This window comes from Astatotilapia calliptera, chromosome 16, assembly GCF_964374335.1.
Source record: "Astatotilapia calliptera chromosome 16, fAstCal68.1, whole genome shotgun sequence".
NCBI lineage: Eukaryota > Metazoa > Chordata > Actinopteri > Cichliformes > Cichlidae > Astatotilapia > Astatotilapia calliptera.
In genome coordinates this window covers 1,733,463-1,751,358 of record NC_137437.1, presented here as the reverse complement: position 1 = coordinate 1,751,358, position 17,896 = coordinate 1,733,463, and the positions used below count along the sequence as shown (strand labels likewise).

The window sequence follows — 17,896 nt, the reverse complement described above, 5'->3', positions numbered from 1 at the left end:
CCTGATTCACACAGTGTCCTCTGAACATGCAGAGATGTGTCTGCTACTGGAGCTCTGTGTGGCATCTATCTGGGCTCTGATCTGAGCTGCTGCTAACTTGTGATTTGTGAGGCTGGTGACTGGGATAAACGTATCCTCAGCAGCAGAGGGACTCCTGGTCTTCCTTTCCTGGGGCGTCCTCATGTCAGACAGTTTCATCGTAGTCTTGATGGTTTTTGCGACTGCACTCGGGGACACATTCAAAGTTTTAGCAGTTTTCCGACTGACTGACCTTCAGTTCTTAAAGCAATGATGGGCTGTTGTTTCTCTTTACTCAGCTGATTGGTTCTCGCCGTAATATGAATTCTAACAGTTGTCAAACAGGCCTGTCAGCTGTGCACCAACCTGACTGCTGCACAACACAACTGATGGTCCCAACGTCATTAAGAAGGCAACAAACTCCACCATGAACCCTGACAGGCTCACCTGTGAGGTGAAACCTGAGAGAAGGTTTGCAGCGCTGTCAACAAAGAAAGAGTAGAGTCTAAAATATGAGACTTTAGAGTTTTTTACAGAGCTTTGCTACATAATTCTATAAATCTGCTTCAGATATTTGATGTCTTCAGTTTGTATCTACGATGCAGAAAGAACTAAAAATAAAGAAAAACCATTAAAGGAGAAGGTGTGTCCAAACGTTTGACTGGTAGTGAAGTTCAAATACAAATCAGAGTGTGTAGGGTGAACATCTGTCTGTTCACACACACACACACACACACACACACACACAGGACATACTTTGGCACAAAGTCTGAAGTGATGGTAGTCATTGAGAAGCTGCTGTGTTTCCTCGCTGCTGTCACCGGGTGACGTGTGCGTGGCCAGGTAAACCTCACCTGTCTCCTGGATCCAATCCAGTGCCTGCACACAACAACACAAAAACACCACACATAGAGTTGATCCTGCCCCTTTGTGTTAACTGTGCCTCTCATTCCTGGTGCTAGAGGATTGTTGGAAAAGGTGATCACGAGGGCAGTGGACCCCGGGGCGGTGGCCCGATGTCCATGATGCCATTAATGGACATAGAAGCGCTGAGTGGGCCGAGGAGTGACACAGCGCAACGTATGGTGACCTCTTGACCTCGTGGTCAAGAGACGGAGTGTGGAGATCAGGGAAATATTTTACAGCTACTATTCATAACCATCATTACCATTACATTAATGATCATTTCATTAAAGCATTTATTCAGTAGATTACACATGTTCTTAGTTATGATTATTACACCTATCACAGAGAGTCTGGTAAAAGGCCAGAAGCATCAACGGGCGGGGTGAGGCCGAGTGCATTTTGAGGTCGAGACACACACGCAAACAGTAGTTGGACTCATGTTTAGGTAAGAGTTCAAATATTCAAATAATAGTTTGCAAAAGCTTGTAGCTGCAAAATGATGTCTGCATAAGGGACAGTTTGCTCCAGGAGATAAGCGAGAGTTAGAAGATTAATAGGAAGCACCTGGCCTCGAGACGGAGAAGATGTCCTTTTAGATGTGTCGAAAGTCGTCAACAGAACATCTGTGCTTTTGAAACTTATGCATGTGTTGTATCTGCTTTGACGCATGAGGGGGCGTCATAAAAGTAAACCCTGATGGTATAAAAACAACTGCTTGTGTATCATTGGGCGGCGATCGATGCTGTCGGTGTGCAGTGTTCATCTCCCCACGCGTGTGTTCATTACAAATCATTGTTTGACCGACTCTCCAGGACCAATTGTTGTTTTTGTGCTCACCCTCAATATTTGAACAGTGGTAACACTTTATACTAACCAGTATTAAAAAGCTGAACGTTCATGAAACAGGCTGCTGCTTAACCATCAACGATCTTTATAAACCATTAGCAACATTTTAATTTATCTTTGTTGTTTTTGTGAAATCAAAATATTTGACATGCACAAGGTTTCCTTTGAGTCTCACACCACACTGTAGTGCTGAAAACAAACAAACAAACAAACAAACTTTACCCAAATCCTGATCTGCTCCTACAGCTAAGCATGGTGCCCAAACCTGACAGCCAAGGTAAGCTAAAGAACTACAACGTGAGAGAAACAGGACACAAACTGTGCTTTCTACGACTTTCCACCACTGCCACCCTCAACATAGACACCAATGCAAAACCTCCTAGAACCACCAGAGGGCGTCGATCCTCCACAACAGCAGTAACAGCAAACAGGTTACTTCGTGTCACAATTTTGAACAAAGCTTTGACCGATGATTTAGATCAGCAAACTATACACCGGCTACCTCATAAGTGAGTATAGAAGAACATCATTTGGATAATGATGCATTAGTTATGCTGAAATACAGGAGGTATAAGAAAGAGACTCGATGTTATTGCACTTTGAAACTCACAGTTTCAGCTACAACAACACAGTAAAACACAGCGTCCACAGCACCAGGCTGCAGCAGACATTCAGCCATTCATTTAATTTTCTTAAACTCAACGAGGATAAAACTGAAATCCTCCTTGTTGCTCCACAGTTTCCCTTCTCCTCGGGTTCAGAGCCTTGGTGTCATCAGACCGTTCACTATGCTTTAAATGTCACATCAATAATCTCACTGTTCTATTTCCATCTACGTAACATTAACAGATTACGTCCTTTTCTTTCCACACAGCATCCATTCTTGTCCACAGTCTCGTCCATAGTCTCCCGCATTGACTGTTGTAATTCCCTCTTGCATGGTCTCCCCCATAAACCTCTCCATCAGCTTCAACAGGTTCAAGACTGTGCTGCTGACATGATCAGCAGAACCCCTCCTACCAGCACATCACTCCTGTCCTGCAGGAACTTCACTGGCTCCCTGTGAAAATCTGGATAATATACAAACTTCTTCTGCTCACCTTCAAGGCCTTCATAACCTCGCTCCTGCTCACCTCTCTGCTGCAGGCTGTGGAAGTCTCTGCCCACATATAAGAAACACTGGTTCCAGTTTAAATCTCTGCTCATCTGTTCGAATCTGCATTTTCGCTGTGAACTTATCGTTTATTTTATCTTCTGCTTTTTGTTTTTCATTGTTCTTCGTTGACATTGTTCTATTATGTGTTTTACTGTGAAGTGTCCTTGGATGTCTTGAAAGGTGCTTTTAAATAAAATAAATGCATTATTATCCTCTCCCGTCCGCACTGCTCTGGACTGTCTGCAGCTGGTCTGACTCTGCTGCACACTTCCTGCTTTATTTGCTCACATCAGTTCTGGACCCTGTGTGCAGCTACGGCCCCTCGCTGCTCTGCACAGCCAGCTACCTGCCCGCTGTAGCCCGTCTCATTGCCCAACACATCTTAACAAACAGCCAAAATGTGTGCAAACAACAAGTGTTGCTAGGCAACGCGGACTATAGTGTTAGAATGACAACCCTGTACGGCTCGAAGCACAACTGGTTGTATGAGTTTGAAAACATCCAAAATTCCCAATATACAAACACATATTTGAAAAAGTCATGAAATATGAAACGATGTGTTTTTAACAGCGTTGCATGAACTTAACTCAAACAGTGTTTATAGGTGCACTGCAAACTCTACTCATTCTGTGCAACGTTGTAATAATCACCCAGTGTTTACAGTACTAACCTTTGTCATTTTATTGTTTCATTACTGCAAATAACTATCAATGTGCTACTTATTAAAAAAGGTTACTATAAAGCGTTACCCAGAGCTACGATGAGCCTCGTGTCAAAGCTGAGCGTTCGTTCTTTGGACTTCACACACTCACCTGTTTGGCGCTGCGTTCAAACACCAGATACTGCTGACACTGGTCCAGCCGTCGTTTCTTTAATGTCCAGAAGTGAAGGACTCTGTTCTCTCTCTGCAGCAGCTCGTTCAGAATAGCTGCGCACACCAACACAGATCAGGGACAATAATCACAGAGTTCATCCCTAACTGCTACACAACCTTCCTAACTTGCCTATCATGGACATGGACACACACACGCTGCATCAGCAGCACTGACCTTTAACCTGTTGCTCAGGTCCCCTGGTGTGACCGGCAGCTCCAGGCATGCTCACATTGTTCCTGTGAATGTACTTCAGAAACACCTCTGCATTCCTCCGGGCCAGAGTGCACGCCTGTAACACACCAACATCAGTAAACATGCTGCTTGTCTGTGCAATGTCTATGTGTTTGCTAATAAGTGCTCAAAGCTGTCAGGGACATCCAGATGATCAGACCAGATAATGTCCCTGACGCGCCCTTTCTAGGCAGGAACACCAGAAAACACCAGGATCCACAGAGGCTGGGTCTGAAACACCCGGTGTAAAGGTGCTGCTGAGACAGTCCAGCACCAATGTTCCCTCTAAGCTGCACACTGCTGGCACGTCTCTGCGCACAGAAAATCTGAGTAGCGCACAAAAAAAAAAATCTGACCTGAATTGAAATTGAAATGAAAACGTTAACAATTCTGTTCTGCAGTGTTAGTCAGTGACTGGCTGCTCCCGTATGGGATCAGAACGATGCCACCTTATCCCACAGTCCAGCCAATGATGTGATTCACATTCGTATATACGCAGCTAATCAACATCGCTGACAGGCTCTGACAGCGTCCTTATGTGCGACACCGGTGTTTTAGCAAAGCGGCTGATGTGGAGTGAAGCCACATTAATGACAACGTGTACAACCATTGGAGATGTGAGCAGGACAGACGGAACAACTGACGGACAAAGTGTGGACTTTATACCAGTTTTTAAATTGTGTTGATCGGCCACGTAAAACCAGAGTTATGATAAAATATCTGCAATGTTTGGTTTTCTTCCTGAATACTGTCGTTGTTTATACTTTATATAGAAACTGCGTTTTATAAGGAAAACACTCAAAAGCCTGTGAGCTAAAACAACACCAAAAAAACCAGCCTTTCCTATTGGTGGAAAAATGTACCTCGTGGACCAATCAAAAAATGATATGGCAACATGGCATTTAGATGTTTAGGGAGGGGGAAGTTTTAGGAGTGACGGCGTGTTTGAGATGTGACAGATTTGCCACGTTTAGCCTGTTTGGAGTCTAAAGTTAGTGTGTTGTCTTGTGTAGTTAGTGTGTAGTTAGTGTGTAGTTGGTGTGTAGTTGGTGTGTAGTTGGTGTGTAGTTGGTGTGTAGTTAGTGTGTAGTTAGTGTGTAGTTAGTGTGTAGTTGGTGTGTAGTTAGTGTGTAGTTGGTGTGTAGTTGGTGTGTAGTTAGTGTGTAGTTAGTGTGTAGTTAGTGTGTAGTTGGTGTGTAGTTAGTGTGTAGTTAGTGTGTAGTTAGTGTGTAGTTGGTGTGTAGTTAGTGTGTAGTTGGTGTGTAGTTGGTGTGTAGTTAGTGTGTAGTTAGTGTGTAGTTAGTGTGTAGTTGGTGTGTAGTTAGTGTGTAGTTAGTGTGTAGTTGGTGTGTAGTTAGTGTGTAGTTGGTGTGTAGTTAGTGTGTAGTTGGTGTGTAGTTGGTGTGTAGTTAGTGTGTAGTTAGTGTGTAGTTAGTGTGTAGTTGGTGTGTAGTTAGTGTGTAGTTGGTGTGTAGTTAGTGTGTAGTTAGTGTGTAGTTAGTGTGTAGTTGGTGTGTAGTTAGTGTGTAGTTAGTGTGTAGTCAGTGTGTAGTGAGAGTGTAGTGAGAGTGTAGTTAGTGTGTAGTTGGTGTGTAGTTGGTGTGTAGTTAGTGTGTAGTTAGTGTGTAGTTAGTGTGTAGTGTAGTCAACAGTTTTGTTGTGTGTCAGAACAATGAGGCGCCTGCTGAGTGTTACAGGTGTTACAGCAGTGACACATCTGCTGCTGTCAGGCCTGCAGGTATCAGGCTGTTGTTCTCCTTCATCTCATAGTGGACACAAATTATTTTTGGAGCGGCACAAATAATCTGTGTGGCATCAGATTTGATGCAGAACAGCTGATTGTTCTGTGAATAGTTTGAAATGTTTGTTTAAAAAAAAACGCCTTGGCTGCATTTTTAGGTAAACAGCTGCAAAAAACTTTGTTGTTTGCATAACTCAGTTACTTTTTTGAAGAAGTAACTATATAATTAATTACCCAACATTGGTCATTATATATTATATTTTGCAGACAGAGTTACAGACTCTCTCCCAGACCACAGACTCAGACTCATAATACAAGCCAGAGCTTTTAAAAAATAAAAAAAAAAGTTGTGTTTTCAAAATTGAAGTTCAAGTTATTTTTACTTCCAATAGTGTTAACATGCTACACAGGTGATGAACAAGATTGTTTTAAATTTTCATTGTAAGTGGGCTAAAGCAGTTAATTAAAAGTAGTCTAACATAAATGCTGTAATCTGATTATTTTAATAAACCATGTAACTTGGATGATTAGATGCTGGCGTGACCACAGTGCACACGTCTGCTGTTGCTCACAGTGGTCCAAGGGACGCTCAGGGAGACACATGAAACATTACAGGGAACATTGTCCAGCACATTACAGCAGGGTGCAAGATGCTAGCAGGCAGGGTGTACATGGAACGCCATAACCAAGTGGCCGGCATAGTGTACAGGAACATCTGTGCCGAGTATAACCTGGAAGTCCCGAGGTCAAAATGGGAGATGCCCCCAAGGGTGGTGGAGAATGACCGAGCTAAGATCTTGTGGGACTTCCAGATACAGACGGACAAAATGGTGGTGGCTAACCAACATAGTGGTAGACAAGCAGCCGCTGTGATAGGTGTAGCTATACCGAGTGGTAGCTATAGCAGGGAGGAGGAACATGAGAAGCTGGAGAAGATGTGGAGGATGAAGGCAACAGTGGTCCCCGTGCTAATCAGAGCACTTGACCATCAAGCTAGGTGAGTGGCTGCAGCAGGAACAACATCTGAGAACTCTGCGATGAAGAGCACAGTCCTAGGAAAAGACCCTGCAGGACTCTCCAGCTCCCAGGCCTCTGGTAGAGGACACTAGCTTGAAGTACAAAGATGCCCGCAATGCAAGTGGGAAACTTTTATACTGTATATACATGTTATTAGTTGTGTAGAACATGATGGCATCATCTGCATACGTTATTTATCAAACAAAACAAGCCCAGCAGCCTGCTTTGTTCTTTTAGACAGTGAGACATGAAATCACCTTGAGGAAGGCTTCTTTCTGCTCCAGGTGCTTACTGATCAGAGGCAGGAGGTGGTCGCTGTCGGATGAACTTCCCACTTTGTCGTGTGTGCCGCACCAGTCTTCATCGCGGCGGTACTCCTGCTCCAGGCTCTCCAACACACTGCACACCTGCACAGACGCACAAACAGTTACCTTCCTGTTGCTGATGTAAGAAAACAAAAACAGCGACGGTGGAGTTTGCTTGAAGTGCACCTGTTCAGATGTCTTGTAGAAGGCTACGGATGCATTGACCAGCTTCAGACGGTCCTCCATCTTCAGCATCAGTTGCTGCCAGTGCACGGCAACCTTCTCAGCACAGCTTCGAATTGCCTCTGGATCATAATGACTCGCCTGTAGCATCATCTGACAAAAGCAGCAAAAGAGGTCAGAGCTGTCAACTACTGACGACGGAGAAATGAAGGGAAACAGTTAGTTAGGCATTAAAGAAGATTCACCTCAGCTTTTTGTTGGACCTGCAGAGCACTCTGATGTGTCTTCTGAAGAGAGTTAGCGTGGAACAGAGACTGGAAGAGAGGAGATTTGGTTATTATCTCCACTTTCACTCAGTTCAATATACCATTCCTAACATGCCTTTGTGGAGGTCTACACAAACACAAGGCTTAAAGGTTAAAGGGCCTCTAAAACTTTTAAAATCTCTTCCAGGCAAAAAGAATCTTTAAAGTTCGACTCTGTGCCAGAAAAGATCATTTACAGCTTTGATTACAATTCTGATGATTAAGCTGTATTAAAATGATCCTAACATTTCATTCACTGTTTTATTTAAGTTAAATACAGCAGTAAGGAGGCAAAAGTTTATTTTATATTGTTGATCATATTGTTGTGCACGAGTGCGTGAGCCTGGGTACACAGCAGCACATCAGCAGGAAGATGCAGGAGTCATATCATCAAGACACACACACACACACACACACACACACACACACACACACACACACACACACACACACGCACACACACACACACACACACACACACGCACGCACACACACACACGCACACACCTTCAGACTTCTGTGGTCAGCTATTTAAAGTAACACCACAGTGACAGCACTTAAAGGATTTACTGTGTGTGTGTGTGTGTGTGTGTGTGTGTGTGTGTGTGTGTGTGTGTGTGTGTGTGTGTGTGTAAGTGTGTGTGAAGCAGCTGTAACTGTTCAAACTCAGAATGTAAACGACTGAGGTAAGCCTGGTTCACACACACACATCACAAAGAGCACCTCTGTGTCACTGCGTGCACATCTGCTACGATTCAAACCAGCACACACTGAAAAATTATTACTCCTGTACAGTAAATAATTAGGCCGTGTGTGTGTGTGTGTGTGTGTGTGTGTGTGTGTGTGTGTGTGTGTGTGTGTGTGTGTGTGTGTGTGTGTACCTCTATAGCCATCTGGAACTGCTCATGCTCCCTCTGAAGCTGCTCGGCCTCAGACAGCGAGCTGGCGTTGACCATGCTGGCGTTCAGCATGGACTCTCCGTTACGTATCCAACCCAACACCTAGACAACGAGTCAGACACCATGACAACATACGACTTATATAAACATGCAGGTGTATACACGCTGTGGCGGGAAAGCCTCCCTCACTAAAACCATATCTGTACTAATAACATGTAATACGTGTGCGTGTGTCTGCAGACGCTGTGGAGCTACACGAGTGAAGCTCGGGAAACTCCAGCTTCAGTCCTGCACGACTAACACGCGCAAACATCTGGGAGCGTTTATCATGAGTAATGTTTTTATTGACACACTTACTGAAACATCTTTAATAATGTGTAATCAGAATATCAGTAGGACTACACCTCGGACCTTTTGTGTGACATGCGTCATTCTTAACAAAAGGAAACTTACAGCAGTGAAAGGTCAAAGGTTATTTTGTGCAAGTACAAATAAATAGACTGTTTTTGGCTTTGACTGATGTCTTAATGGACACACTTGCACTACACGCATTATGTTAGTCAGAGCTTCAACTACACGACACACACAGCTTCTGAGAGTTTACAACAACTAGTGTTGATGCACCTGTGACATGCATGTGCTCCTCGGGTTACATTTCTTTGTAACACGGTGAAATCAACGCGTTCACATCCCAAAACCTAACACATGACATCATGTGACTGTGGCAGGTAGGAGGCACGGCCCGACCCCGATTCACCGCTCAGTGACATCTTCCCTCGCCGGCTGCAGCTCTCCGCTCACAGCTCGACATCCACATCAACAACAATCATTTACGTGCAGGGGGGAGTGATTTCGCTCAGGCGCGCCAACCTCCAACCCCATTCTGTTGGTTCAATCCAATCACAGGGACGCGCAAGGTTGCCTCAAAACATGACAACCTGTGAGTGTTATGTGTGTTTGGAGTGAGAGTGGTCCTGTGGAAGATGACGTTAGCCATGGCAGACGAGGTGCCTCATCTATTCAAGGTTGTGAACTTTACTGACGAGTGATCTCAGACAGGATAGCAGTGAGGGTGTGTGCCTGCGTGTTATTAGCACGTTGGCATGAGCTTAATAAATGATTCAGCTGTATCCATTTGCAGCAGTAGCAGTGTGTTTCCTGTCTACACACACAGCCTGGCTGTTGTTCCTGTCACTTCTCCAACATCGAGCAGCCTGTTCAAAACGAGAACAGTTGATAACAACGTTGCTCTAGTTGGACTAGGATCCAGCTTTCTCTGAGTCTCGATGTTTTCTAGATCTGGGACAACAAACTGAAGCTGCATAGCAAAGTAGGTTAAAGATGGAGTCGTCCCTGTGAGTGCCATGCCTTCACCTGTTTAACTTCTCCCTGCAGGTGGCGCAGCTGAAGAGTCTGCTCCAGCCGCGTGTGCGTGTGCTGCACGTTGACCTCCACCTCCTGCTGCTTCTCATGCAGGAACTCCAGCAGCTCCTGAACCTGAGAGGCCAAGTCCAAGTCCTTCTCTCCCGTCAGCTCGATTCCTGTGACAAACACACACGTTCTGCTTCTGTCATGTCAACAAATTAGTGTAAAGGAAGTTTTGGAGAACCTCAGAAACCAGAGAAATGCTGCTATCTAAGAAAGGATAAACAAGCCAAGCCCTGTTTTCAGGATCAGAGAGACTGTATTTATCCCCAGAGGGCAATTCATTTGTAATTTGTATGCATTTGGTAAAAATAAGAAATAATGGTAAATGGCCTGTGTTTGTATAGTGCTTTACTAGTCCCTAAAGCACTTTACACATCCACACATTCAGACACTGGTGATGGCAGCTACATTGTAGCCACAGCCACCCTGGGGCGCACTGACAGAGGCGAGGCTGCCGGACACTGGCGCCACCGGGCCCTCTGACCACCACCAGTAGGCAACGGGTGAAGTATCGTGCCCAAGGACACAACGACCGAGACTGTCGGAGCCGGGGCTCGAACCGGCAACCTTCCGATTACAGGACGAACTGCCAACTCTTGAGCCACGATCGCCCACGTGACAAAGTATGAATTGCTGAATAGCTGCAAACAGAAAAGATTCACCATGTTGCATCTTAAGGATGCTATATTCCCATTTAACTTTTTACTTTCACTGAAAGTGATTTTGGGCTTCAAACAGAGCGTTCAGTTTGTGTGGCGATTCAGAGAGACTGATCCCACCTGGGACCAGAGTAGCACTCTGTTAGTGTCAAGGTCAAGTTTAGTTATGCTGCACAAAGTGCTTTCCCAAAGTCAAATGCACAACAATGATGGAATCCAAATATAACAGAGAAAGATTAATACGACTAAAACAACAAGGACTAAGGCTGTGAGCACAAAAGTGTGTGGCTCAGTGTGCGCTAAAGGCAGTGGATAAAAAAGTCTGGACCTGCCACAGAAAGGCTCTGTCAGATTCAAGTTCAGACCTCATGGTTCACTCCTGCGCGCTCATAGAGGAATCATGTGTGCGTCCCTTACCTGAAGCCTGGACCTCCATGATGTACTGGTGCAGATCTTGACCCTGCTGCATCACCTCATAGGTCATGTTGTTCATGGCTGCTTTCCTCTCTGCGTGCCGCTTCAGCCGCTGTTCTGCCAGACCGATATCCTCTGAGCCGGCGGACGAGGCACCGCCTCCCCCGCTGCTGCTGCCGCTGCTAGCGCCCGAGCGGCTGGTGTCATTCAGCTGACGAGACAGATCCTCGTTCCAAGCGTCTAGTTCTGCCGTGACCTGCCAGAACGGGAAAAGCGAGCAATCATAAAGATTCAAGTGAACAACAGAACACAGCGAGAGCCAGACCTGGTCCAGCAGCTGATCTGAGCACTTGGTCCTGACAGACTTGCTGACAAAACCTCAAAATTAGCAAAATATGTTTTTCTATTCTGCTCGGTGAAAGAAAGCGCATTGATTGGCGTTAACACATCACGTCTAGTTAACTGTACGCACTGAGCCAACATTCCTCTTGCCTGACCTCTATCGTGTACTGCTCAAAGATGCGAAGCTGCAGAAAGATGTCCAGCTTGATTTTGCGTTCATGGAACAGCTCCTCCATCTGGCCCTGGGCTTCATCCAGCTGCTGCAGCACACCCTGTATGTGCGCAATGGAACTGCAGTGTGGCGTCTTATTGGTGGACATGGCTGCATCCCTGCAAAAACACAGGATACAGGAGGAGACGATTCAAAATGGTCCAACTCGTCTCCAAACTCGAGGATGCGTGTGCTCCTGAGAACACCAGTACAGAGGTCATATTTCTCTGTGTTTAGAGTAGCATGAATGCTGCCTGCTCCACTCTGTGTGTAGATGAAGAGCACACACACACACACACACACACACACACACACACACACACACACACACACACACACGCACACACACACGGCCATGTCTGTTATCTTTGTGAGCGCATTCCCAGGCTTCTGCAGCTCTTTGCAGACCCTACAGAGTAACCGAAGCACCGCCAGCATTCGTGCTTGTGCACGATGCACTATGAGTTTATAACCTTGTGGTGGTGTCGTGTTATTTCATATCCAGTGCCAGAACAGAAAAAAATACAAGTAAAAATAAAATAGGCTGAGTATTAATTAAAATATTATTGATCATTTGGAGAATAAAGCTGTAAAGACACTGTTGCTTCAAGACAAGCGGCTGCTGTTCCCTCTGAGTTACTGAAATCATGCTTCACAGTTGGTTTGAGTAAGGAAGTGTGGCGGAGGTGTGGTCCCGGGCGCGGCTGCAGGGGAGGAGTGGTGCAGTGGGCTCAACGGGGCGGTGCTGGAGATGCCGGTGAGAACAGCTGATGGCGATTTGGACTGATAATGGTTTCCTTCCCTTTTTATAGTGAGACGGAGAGGAGCGGAGGGAAATCAGCTGGGACCGACAGCTGTCAGACTGTGTTCATATCATAACCTGGGAAAACTATGAATAAATGTGGAAGTTGGTGATAAAGACCTGTGTGTGTGTGTACCTGTGTGTAGTGCATTTCACAAGTGGTGCCGAAACCCAGGATCCGGCCGGCGTGGGGATGTCCGACCCACAGGCTGCGCCGACCCACAGGCTGCGCCGACCCACAGGCTGCGCCGCCCGCCCAGCCTTTGCAGTTTCTGGTGAAGATGTGCCAAGACCAAGCGGCGGCCCAGCGGGCTCACCTGGCTGCGCTGCAGGAGTAGGCGGACCGGCAGACTCTGGTTCTGGAGCAGCTGGTCGGAGCCGCTGCCCCGCCGAAGCCTCCGCCGCTGTCGGTGGCGATGCCCCGGATGGGGGACGACCCCCAGGTTTTCCTGGAGACTTTTCGTGCCACGGCGGAGGCCTGCCAGTGGCCGCAGGGGGAGTGGGCTCCGCGTTTGCTTCCTCTGCTGTCGGGGGAGGCTCAGACGGCGGCCCTGAGTCTGCCGCCGACCTCGAGGAGCAGCTTCCAGGACGTGAGCCGGGCGGTGGTGGACAGGTTGGGGTTCACCGCTGAGGATCATCGCCGGCGGTTCCGGGCCTGTCGGCTAGCCGCGGCGGATTGGCCGTTTGCTTGGGCCCGGCAGCTGCATGACGCGGCGGTGCGCTGGCTGCAGCCGGGATCGTCAGAGGGCGAGACGCTGCTGGTGGACAAGGTGGTGCTGGAGCAGTTCGTGGAGGGGCTGCCTGCGGAGACGGCGAGATGGGTCAGGTGCCACCGTCCCGCGAGTCTGGAGGTGGCGGTAATGTTGGCGGAGGACCACCTTGCCGCTAAAGCAGGGGAGCCCGGGGACAGCGGCCGGAGGCCGAGCAAACAAGCCCCAGTGCCGGCACCGAGGCGCCGGGTACCTGCGCCAGGGCAGGCAGAGCGGGCGCCGGCGCTGAGCCCCACTAATCCTTTTGCTGCGTTTGTGCCTTCCCGGGGATCAGACATGAGCAGTGCCGCCCCTGAGCCACGGAGAGCAGCACAGACACCGGGGCAGGAGTGCTGGAAGTGCGGGCAACTGGGACACCTGAGGAGGGACTGTCCTCTGATGGAAGTGGGGCAGGTGTTCCGCGTTGCCGGTGCCCCAGCACCCTCTCCCGGTCCAGGAGGGACATACAGCATTCCGGTAAGGACTCGAGGGGGTATACACCATGCTTTGGTGGACACGGGCTGCACGCAGACCCTCGTGCACCAAGGCTTGGTTCGCCCCGGGGCATTGCTGGAGGCAGAATGGGTGGAGGTGAAGTGTGTTCATGGTGATGTTCACAGGTATCCCGCTGTTATTAAAGTATAAGGGCAAAACGCATAGAGTAACGGCTGCGGTTAGCCCGCGCCTGTCCCATCCCCTAATTCTGGGCACGAATTGGCCGGGGTTTCTTCATCTGTTGGGACAGTATGCGGGGATGCAATCACAACCGTTAGTAGCATGTAGTGTCTGCGCGGCGCTCAGCGGTGACGCGGGGTCATCCGACACTGACTCCGGGGAGGGGGAGACGGCGGGTCCTTCATGGGAAGCCCCGCCGGCTCCGGAGGTTTCCCCCACGGGTGATTTCCCACTGGAGCAGTCTCGTGATGGCACCCTACGCTCAGCCTTTGACCAGGTGATTGAGATTGATGGTCACGTGGTGCGCCCTGAAGCCGTGCGGACCTACCCGCGCTTCATTTTATCAAAAGATAGGCTATATCGAGTGAGTCGTGACACTCGCACGGAGGAGACTCACACCCAGTTGTTGGTGCCGCAGGGCCGCCGGGAAACGATTTTCCAGGTGGCTCATTATGACCCCATGGCAGGGCATATGGGATACGAAAAAACTCTGGAGCGAATAACAGCCCGATTTTATTGGCCGGGCATCCGAGCGGATGTGCGCCGTTGGTGCGCGTCCTGCCCGGACTGCCAACTTGTTAATCAACCGGCCATACTAAGAGCGCCTTTGCGCCCGCTCCCACTCATAGAGGTCCCGTTTGAGCGCATTGGCATGGACCTCATCGGGCCGTTTCATCGGAGTGCACGCAGCTACCGCTTTGTATTAGTCCTGGTGGATTATGCAACGCGGTACCCGGAAGCAGTTCCGCTGCGCACCATCTCGGCTAAGAGTGTGGCCCAGGCACTGTTTCAGGTCATCTCCCAAGTCGGAATCCCGAAAGAGATACTGACTGACCAGGGCACGTCGTTCATGTCTCGCACACTGCAGGAACTGTACGAATTACTGGGCATTAAATCTATTCGGACCAGCGTCTACCACCCTCAGACTGACGGGCTGGTGGAGCGGCTGAATAAGACTTTAAAGTCCATGATTCGTAAGTTCATTAACGAGGATGAACGCAATTGGGATCGCTGGCTAGACCCTCTGTTATTCGCAGTGCGGGAGGTGCCCCAGGCCTCCACGGGATTTTCTTCCTTTGAACTACTGTTCGGCAGGAAGCCGCGTGGGGTGCTCGACCTGATTAAAGAAAGCTGGGAGGACGGTCCGAGCCCCGCCAAAAATGAGATACAGTACATGTTGGACCTGAGAGCAAAACTCCACACTTTGGGGAGGTTGTCACGGGAGAATTTGCTCCAGGCTCAGCAGCGTCAGCAACGCCTGTACGACAGAGGGGCTAGACTCAGGCAATTTTCACCGGGAGACAAAGTGCTTGTATTACTCCCTTCTTCCAGCTCGAAGTTGCTCGCCAAGTGGCAAGGACCCTTTGTGGTCACACGGCGAGTCGGGGACGTTGACTATGAGGTCACTCGGTCGGACAGGGGAGGGGCCACGCAGATTTATCACCTCAATCTCCTTAAAGAGTGGAGAGAGGTTGAAACCGCATCTCTGGTGAGCCTGGTTAAGGAGAGAGATGAGTTGGGGCCGGAGGTGCCAAATTCCATCATTCCCGCCTCCCTCCCTTGTGATGACCATCTCACACAGGCCCAGAGAGTGGACGTTGTCGCGTTACAACAGCGGTTTGCAGATGTGTTCCCCCCCCTGCCCGGCCGAACGTCTCTCATTGAGCATAATTTTGTAACGCAGCCTGGCGTGACGGTGCGTTCACGGCCCTACAGGCTTCCTGAGCATAAACGGCAAATCGTTCAGAGGGAATTGGCTGAAATGCTGAAAATGGGAGTGATAGAAGAGTCGCACAGCGCCTGGTGTAGCCCCATCGTTCTTGTGGTAAAGAAGGATGGGTCTATACGGTTCTGTGTCGACTATCGCAAGGTGAATGAAGTGTCACGTTTTGATGCTTATCCCATGCCCCGGGTCGACGAGCTCCTGGATCGGCTGGGCACGGCCCGTTTTTTCACGACACTGGATTTAACCAAGGGCTACTGGCAGATTCCCTTGTCTGCCGAGTCCAAGGAGAAAACGGCCTTCTCCACTCCGTACGGGTTGTACCAATTCGTTACGCTTCCGTTCGGCTTGTTCGGAGCCCCTGCCACCTTTCAGCGCCTCATGGACCGGGTGCTGCGTCCGCACGTTGCATATGCTGCTGCCTACCTGGATGACGTGATCATCCACAGCGACACCTGGGCGGAGCATGTGCCGCGGTCCTGGAGTCCCTGAGGAGGGCGGGGCTCATGGCCAACCCGAAGAAGTGTGCGGTTGGACGGAGGGAGGTACAGTATCTGGGGTACCACTTGGGGGGCCGGCAGGTGCGTCCACAGGTGGAGAAGACGGCGGCTATCGCATCCTGCCCGCGCCCCAAGGGGGGGGGGGGGGTGTAGGGTCGGTCGGACGGCCGGAGGAGCGGAGGGAGAGAGAAATCAGCTGGGACCGACAGCTGTCAGACTGTGTTCATATCATAACCTGGGAAAACTATGAATAAATGTGGAAGCTGGTGATAAAGACCTGTGTGTGTGTGTACCTGTGTATAGTGCATTTCACAGGAAGGAAATGATGTTTCATTAGCACATAAACACAGAGTGCTGATCAGTATGAAGACGGGACATGAACGGCTGGTACTGGACAGATGCAAAGGCACAGCAGTTCCACCCTCCTGCAGTAAAGAGGCATTTTATAAATCAACTGTAAACTCTGGACTTTCCCCCAAAGATCATTTCAGCTTTTTTCTCAAAATGATCGTTTTTTCTTTTACTGGTTTCTTCCAACCAGTTCACTTTTACAGCTTTCCAGCTGGATGCTCCAGTTAGTCCAACACTTGTCTGTTGTCCTGTCCCGGTGTCCGACAGGATGGATGGAGATCAGCTGTGCGGGTCCTGACACCACCCCTGAACTCACTGCTCCACCCCTCCTGTTTCTGCTGCTATCACTGTTTCTGTTATTGTGCTTTGATTGAACATTTTGTGTAGTATTTATGTGTCTGTGTGTTTTTATGACATTTGCAGTATTGATGCTACAATCTGAGATGCTCTATTAACTTTAGAAATCCTCATTTCACTACTTCAGTTGTTAGTTGGTGTCAGCTTCTCTCTTTCGCTCTAATACTGCCACAATAAGAAGAGTATGACTGTTACCTCAGCTGCTGCATTAGTTCCTCTCCCTCTTTAATCACATTGAGCGTTGCCTCCAGTGTGGCTGTTTGCTGCTGCTGGAACTGCTGGATCAGAGTCTGAACTGAGTCCACAGAATCGCAGCACACATCGTCCAGCAGCTGCTTCTGCAGCTCCTCCATCCACGACCATAGCTGGATGCAGACACGCAGACAGAAATGATCGTCAATGCAAAGAGAGTGAATAACTTCAGGCTGATGCTTCAACACACATCTATCACCTGTCTCTACATGGAATAAATAGCAAAACTGTCCCCACCTCCTTAGTGTGTGTGTGGAAGGAGACAGACATGTCAAGCAGCAGCTTCCTGTGTTCCACCCGGCGGACAAAGTCCTGGATTCGCACTTCCAGGTGTCTAGCTGCCTTGTAGATTTCCTCCGGGTCACACTCTCCTGTCTGCGCAAGCTGCTCGGCTGCCTCCAGCAGCTTGTCTGCGTTGGTGTAAGTGTTCTGCAAGGTAGAGAGAAACATTCCCTTAGTTTGGTATAATGAACCACAGCTGGCAGTGCACGATACCAAAAAGCTGAGCGCAACCGTTTTTTGGTGCAGTTTTCCAGTTTTTATACTTCAATGTTTTTATCGACATTTCCAGCGTTTTAAACAGTCGCCCTGAGCAAACACATTCAGATACAGACCAACAATTGAATTCTGCACTGCTGTCCAATCACAGTCTCCATACTTTTTCAAACCCTCTGCCTTTCCTCTGACAGTCCAGGTCAGTTTGTCCAACATAACATGTGACCACTTTTCCTTTTGTCTCCAATGATTGATTCTTCCAGCCCCTAAAAGTCCAAAAATCAATACATATTGATGAAGCAGGGCTCTCTGGGTAGATGCCCAGCAGACAGTGTTTGCACCACCTGTACTCCAACTGTCACGATACCCGGAGACAGATCATGTGTTTTGTGTGAGGAACCAAACGCCAACCACAGGACACAGACTGAGAGAAACTGAGGGCGTGCCGTTTATTAA

The 17,896-nt window shown here is 48.5% G+C and overlaps 1 protein-coding gene across 2 annotated transcripts in view; it reads right to left on the bottom strand.

The window, feature by feature from the left end:
* The window catches only part of kalrna (kalirin RhoGEF kinase a), a 154,342-nt gene that overhangs the window by 64,361 nt on the left and 72,085 nt on the right, over nt 1-17,896 (bottom strand). For both annotated transcript variants that reach the window (XM_026144911.2, XM_080290743.1), the window contains exons 15-26: nt 17,183-17,374; nt 16,889-17,058; nt 11,481-11,655; nt 10,987-11,239; nt 9,857-10,023; nt 8,465-8,584; nt 7,524-7,592; nt 7,282-7,431; nt 7,048-7,197; nt 3,976-4,090; nt 3,739-3,854; nt 775-897 (exon numbers count right to left, since the gene is read on the bottom strand). In XM_026144911.2, coding sequence (XP_026000696.1) covers nt 775-897; nt 3,739-3,854; nt 3,976-4,090; nt 7,048-7,197; nt 7,282-7,431; nt 7,524-7,592; nt 8,465-8,584; nt 9,857-10,023; nt 10,987-11,239; nt 11,481-11,655; nt 16,889-17,058; nt 17,183-17,374 — 1,800 coding nt within the window. The remainder of the gene's footprint in view (nt 1-774; nt 898-3,738; nt 3,855-3,975; nt 4,091-7,047; nt 7,198-7,281; nt 7,432-7,523; nt 7,593-8,464; nt 8,585-9,856; nt 10,024-10,986; nt 11,240-11,480; nt 11,656-16,888; nt 17,059-17,182; nt 17,375-17,896) is intronic.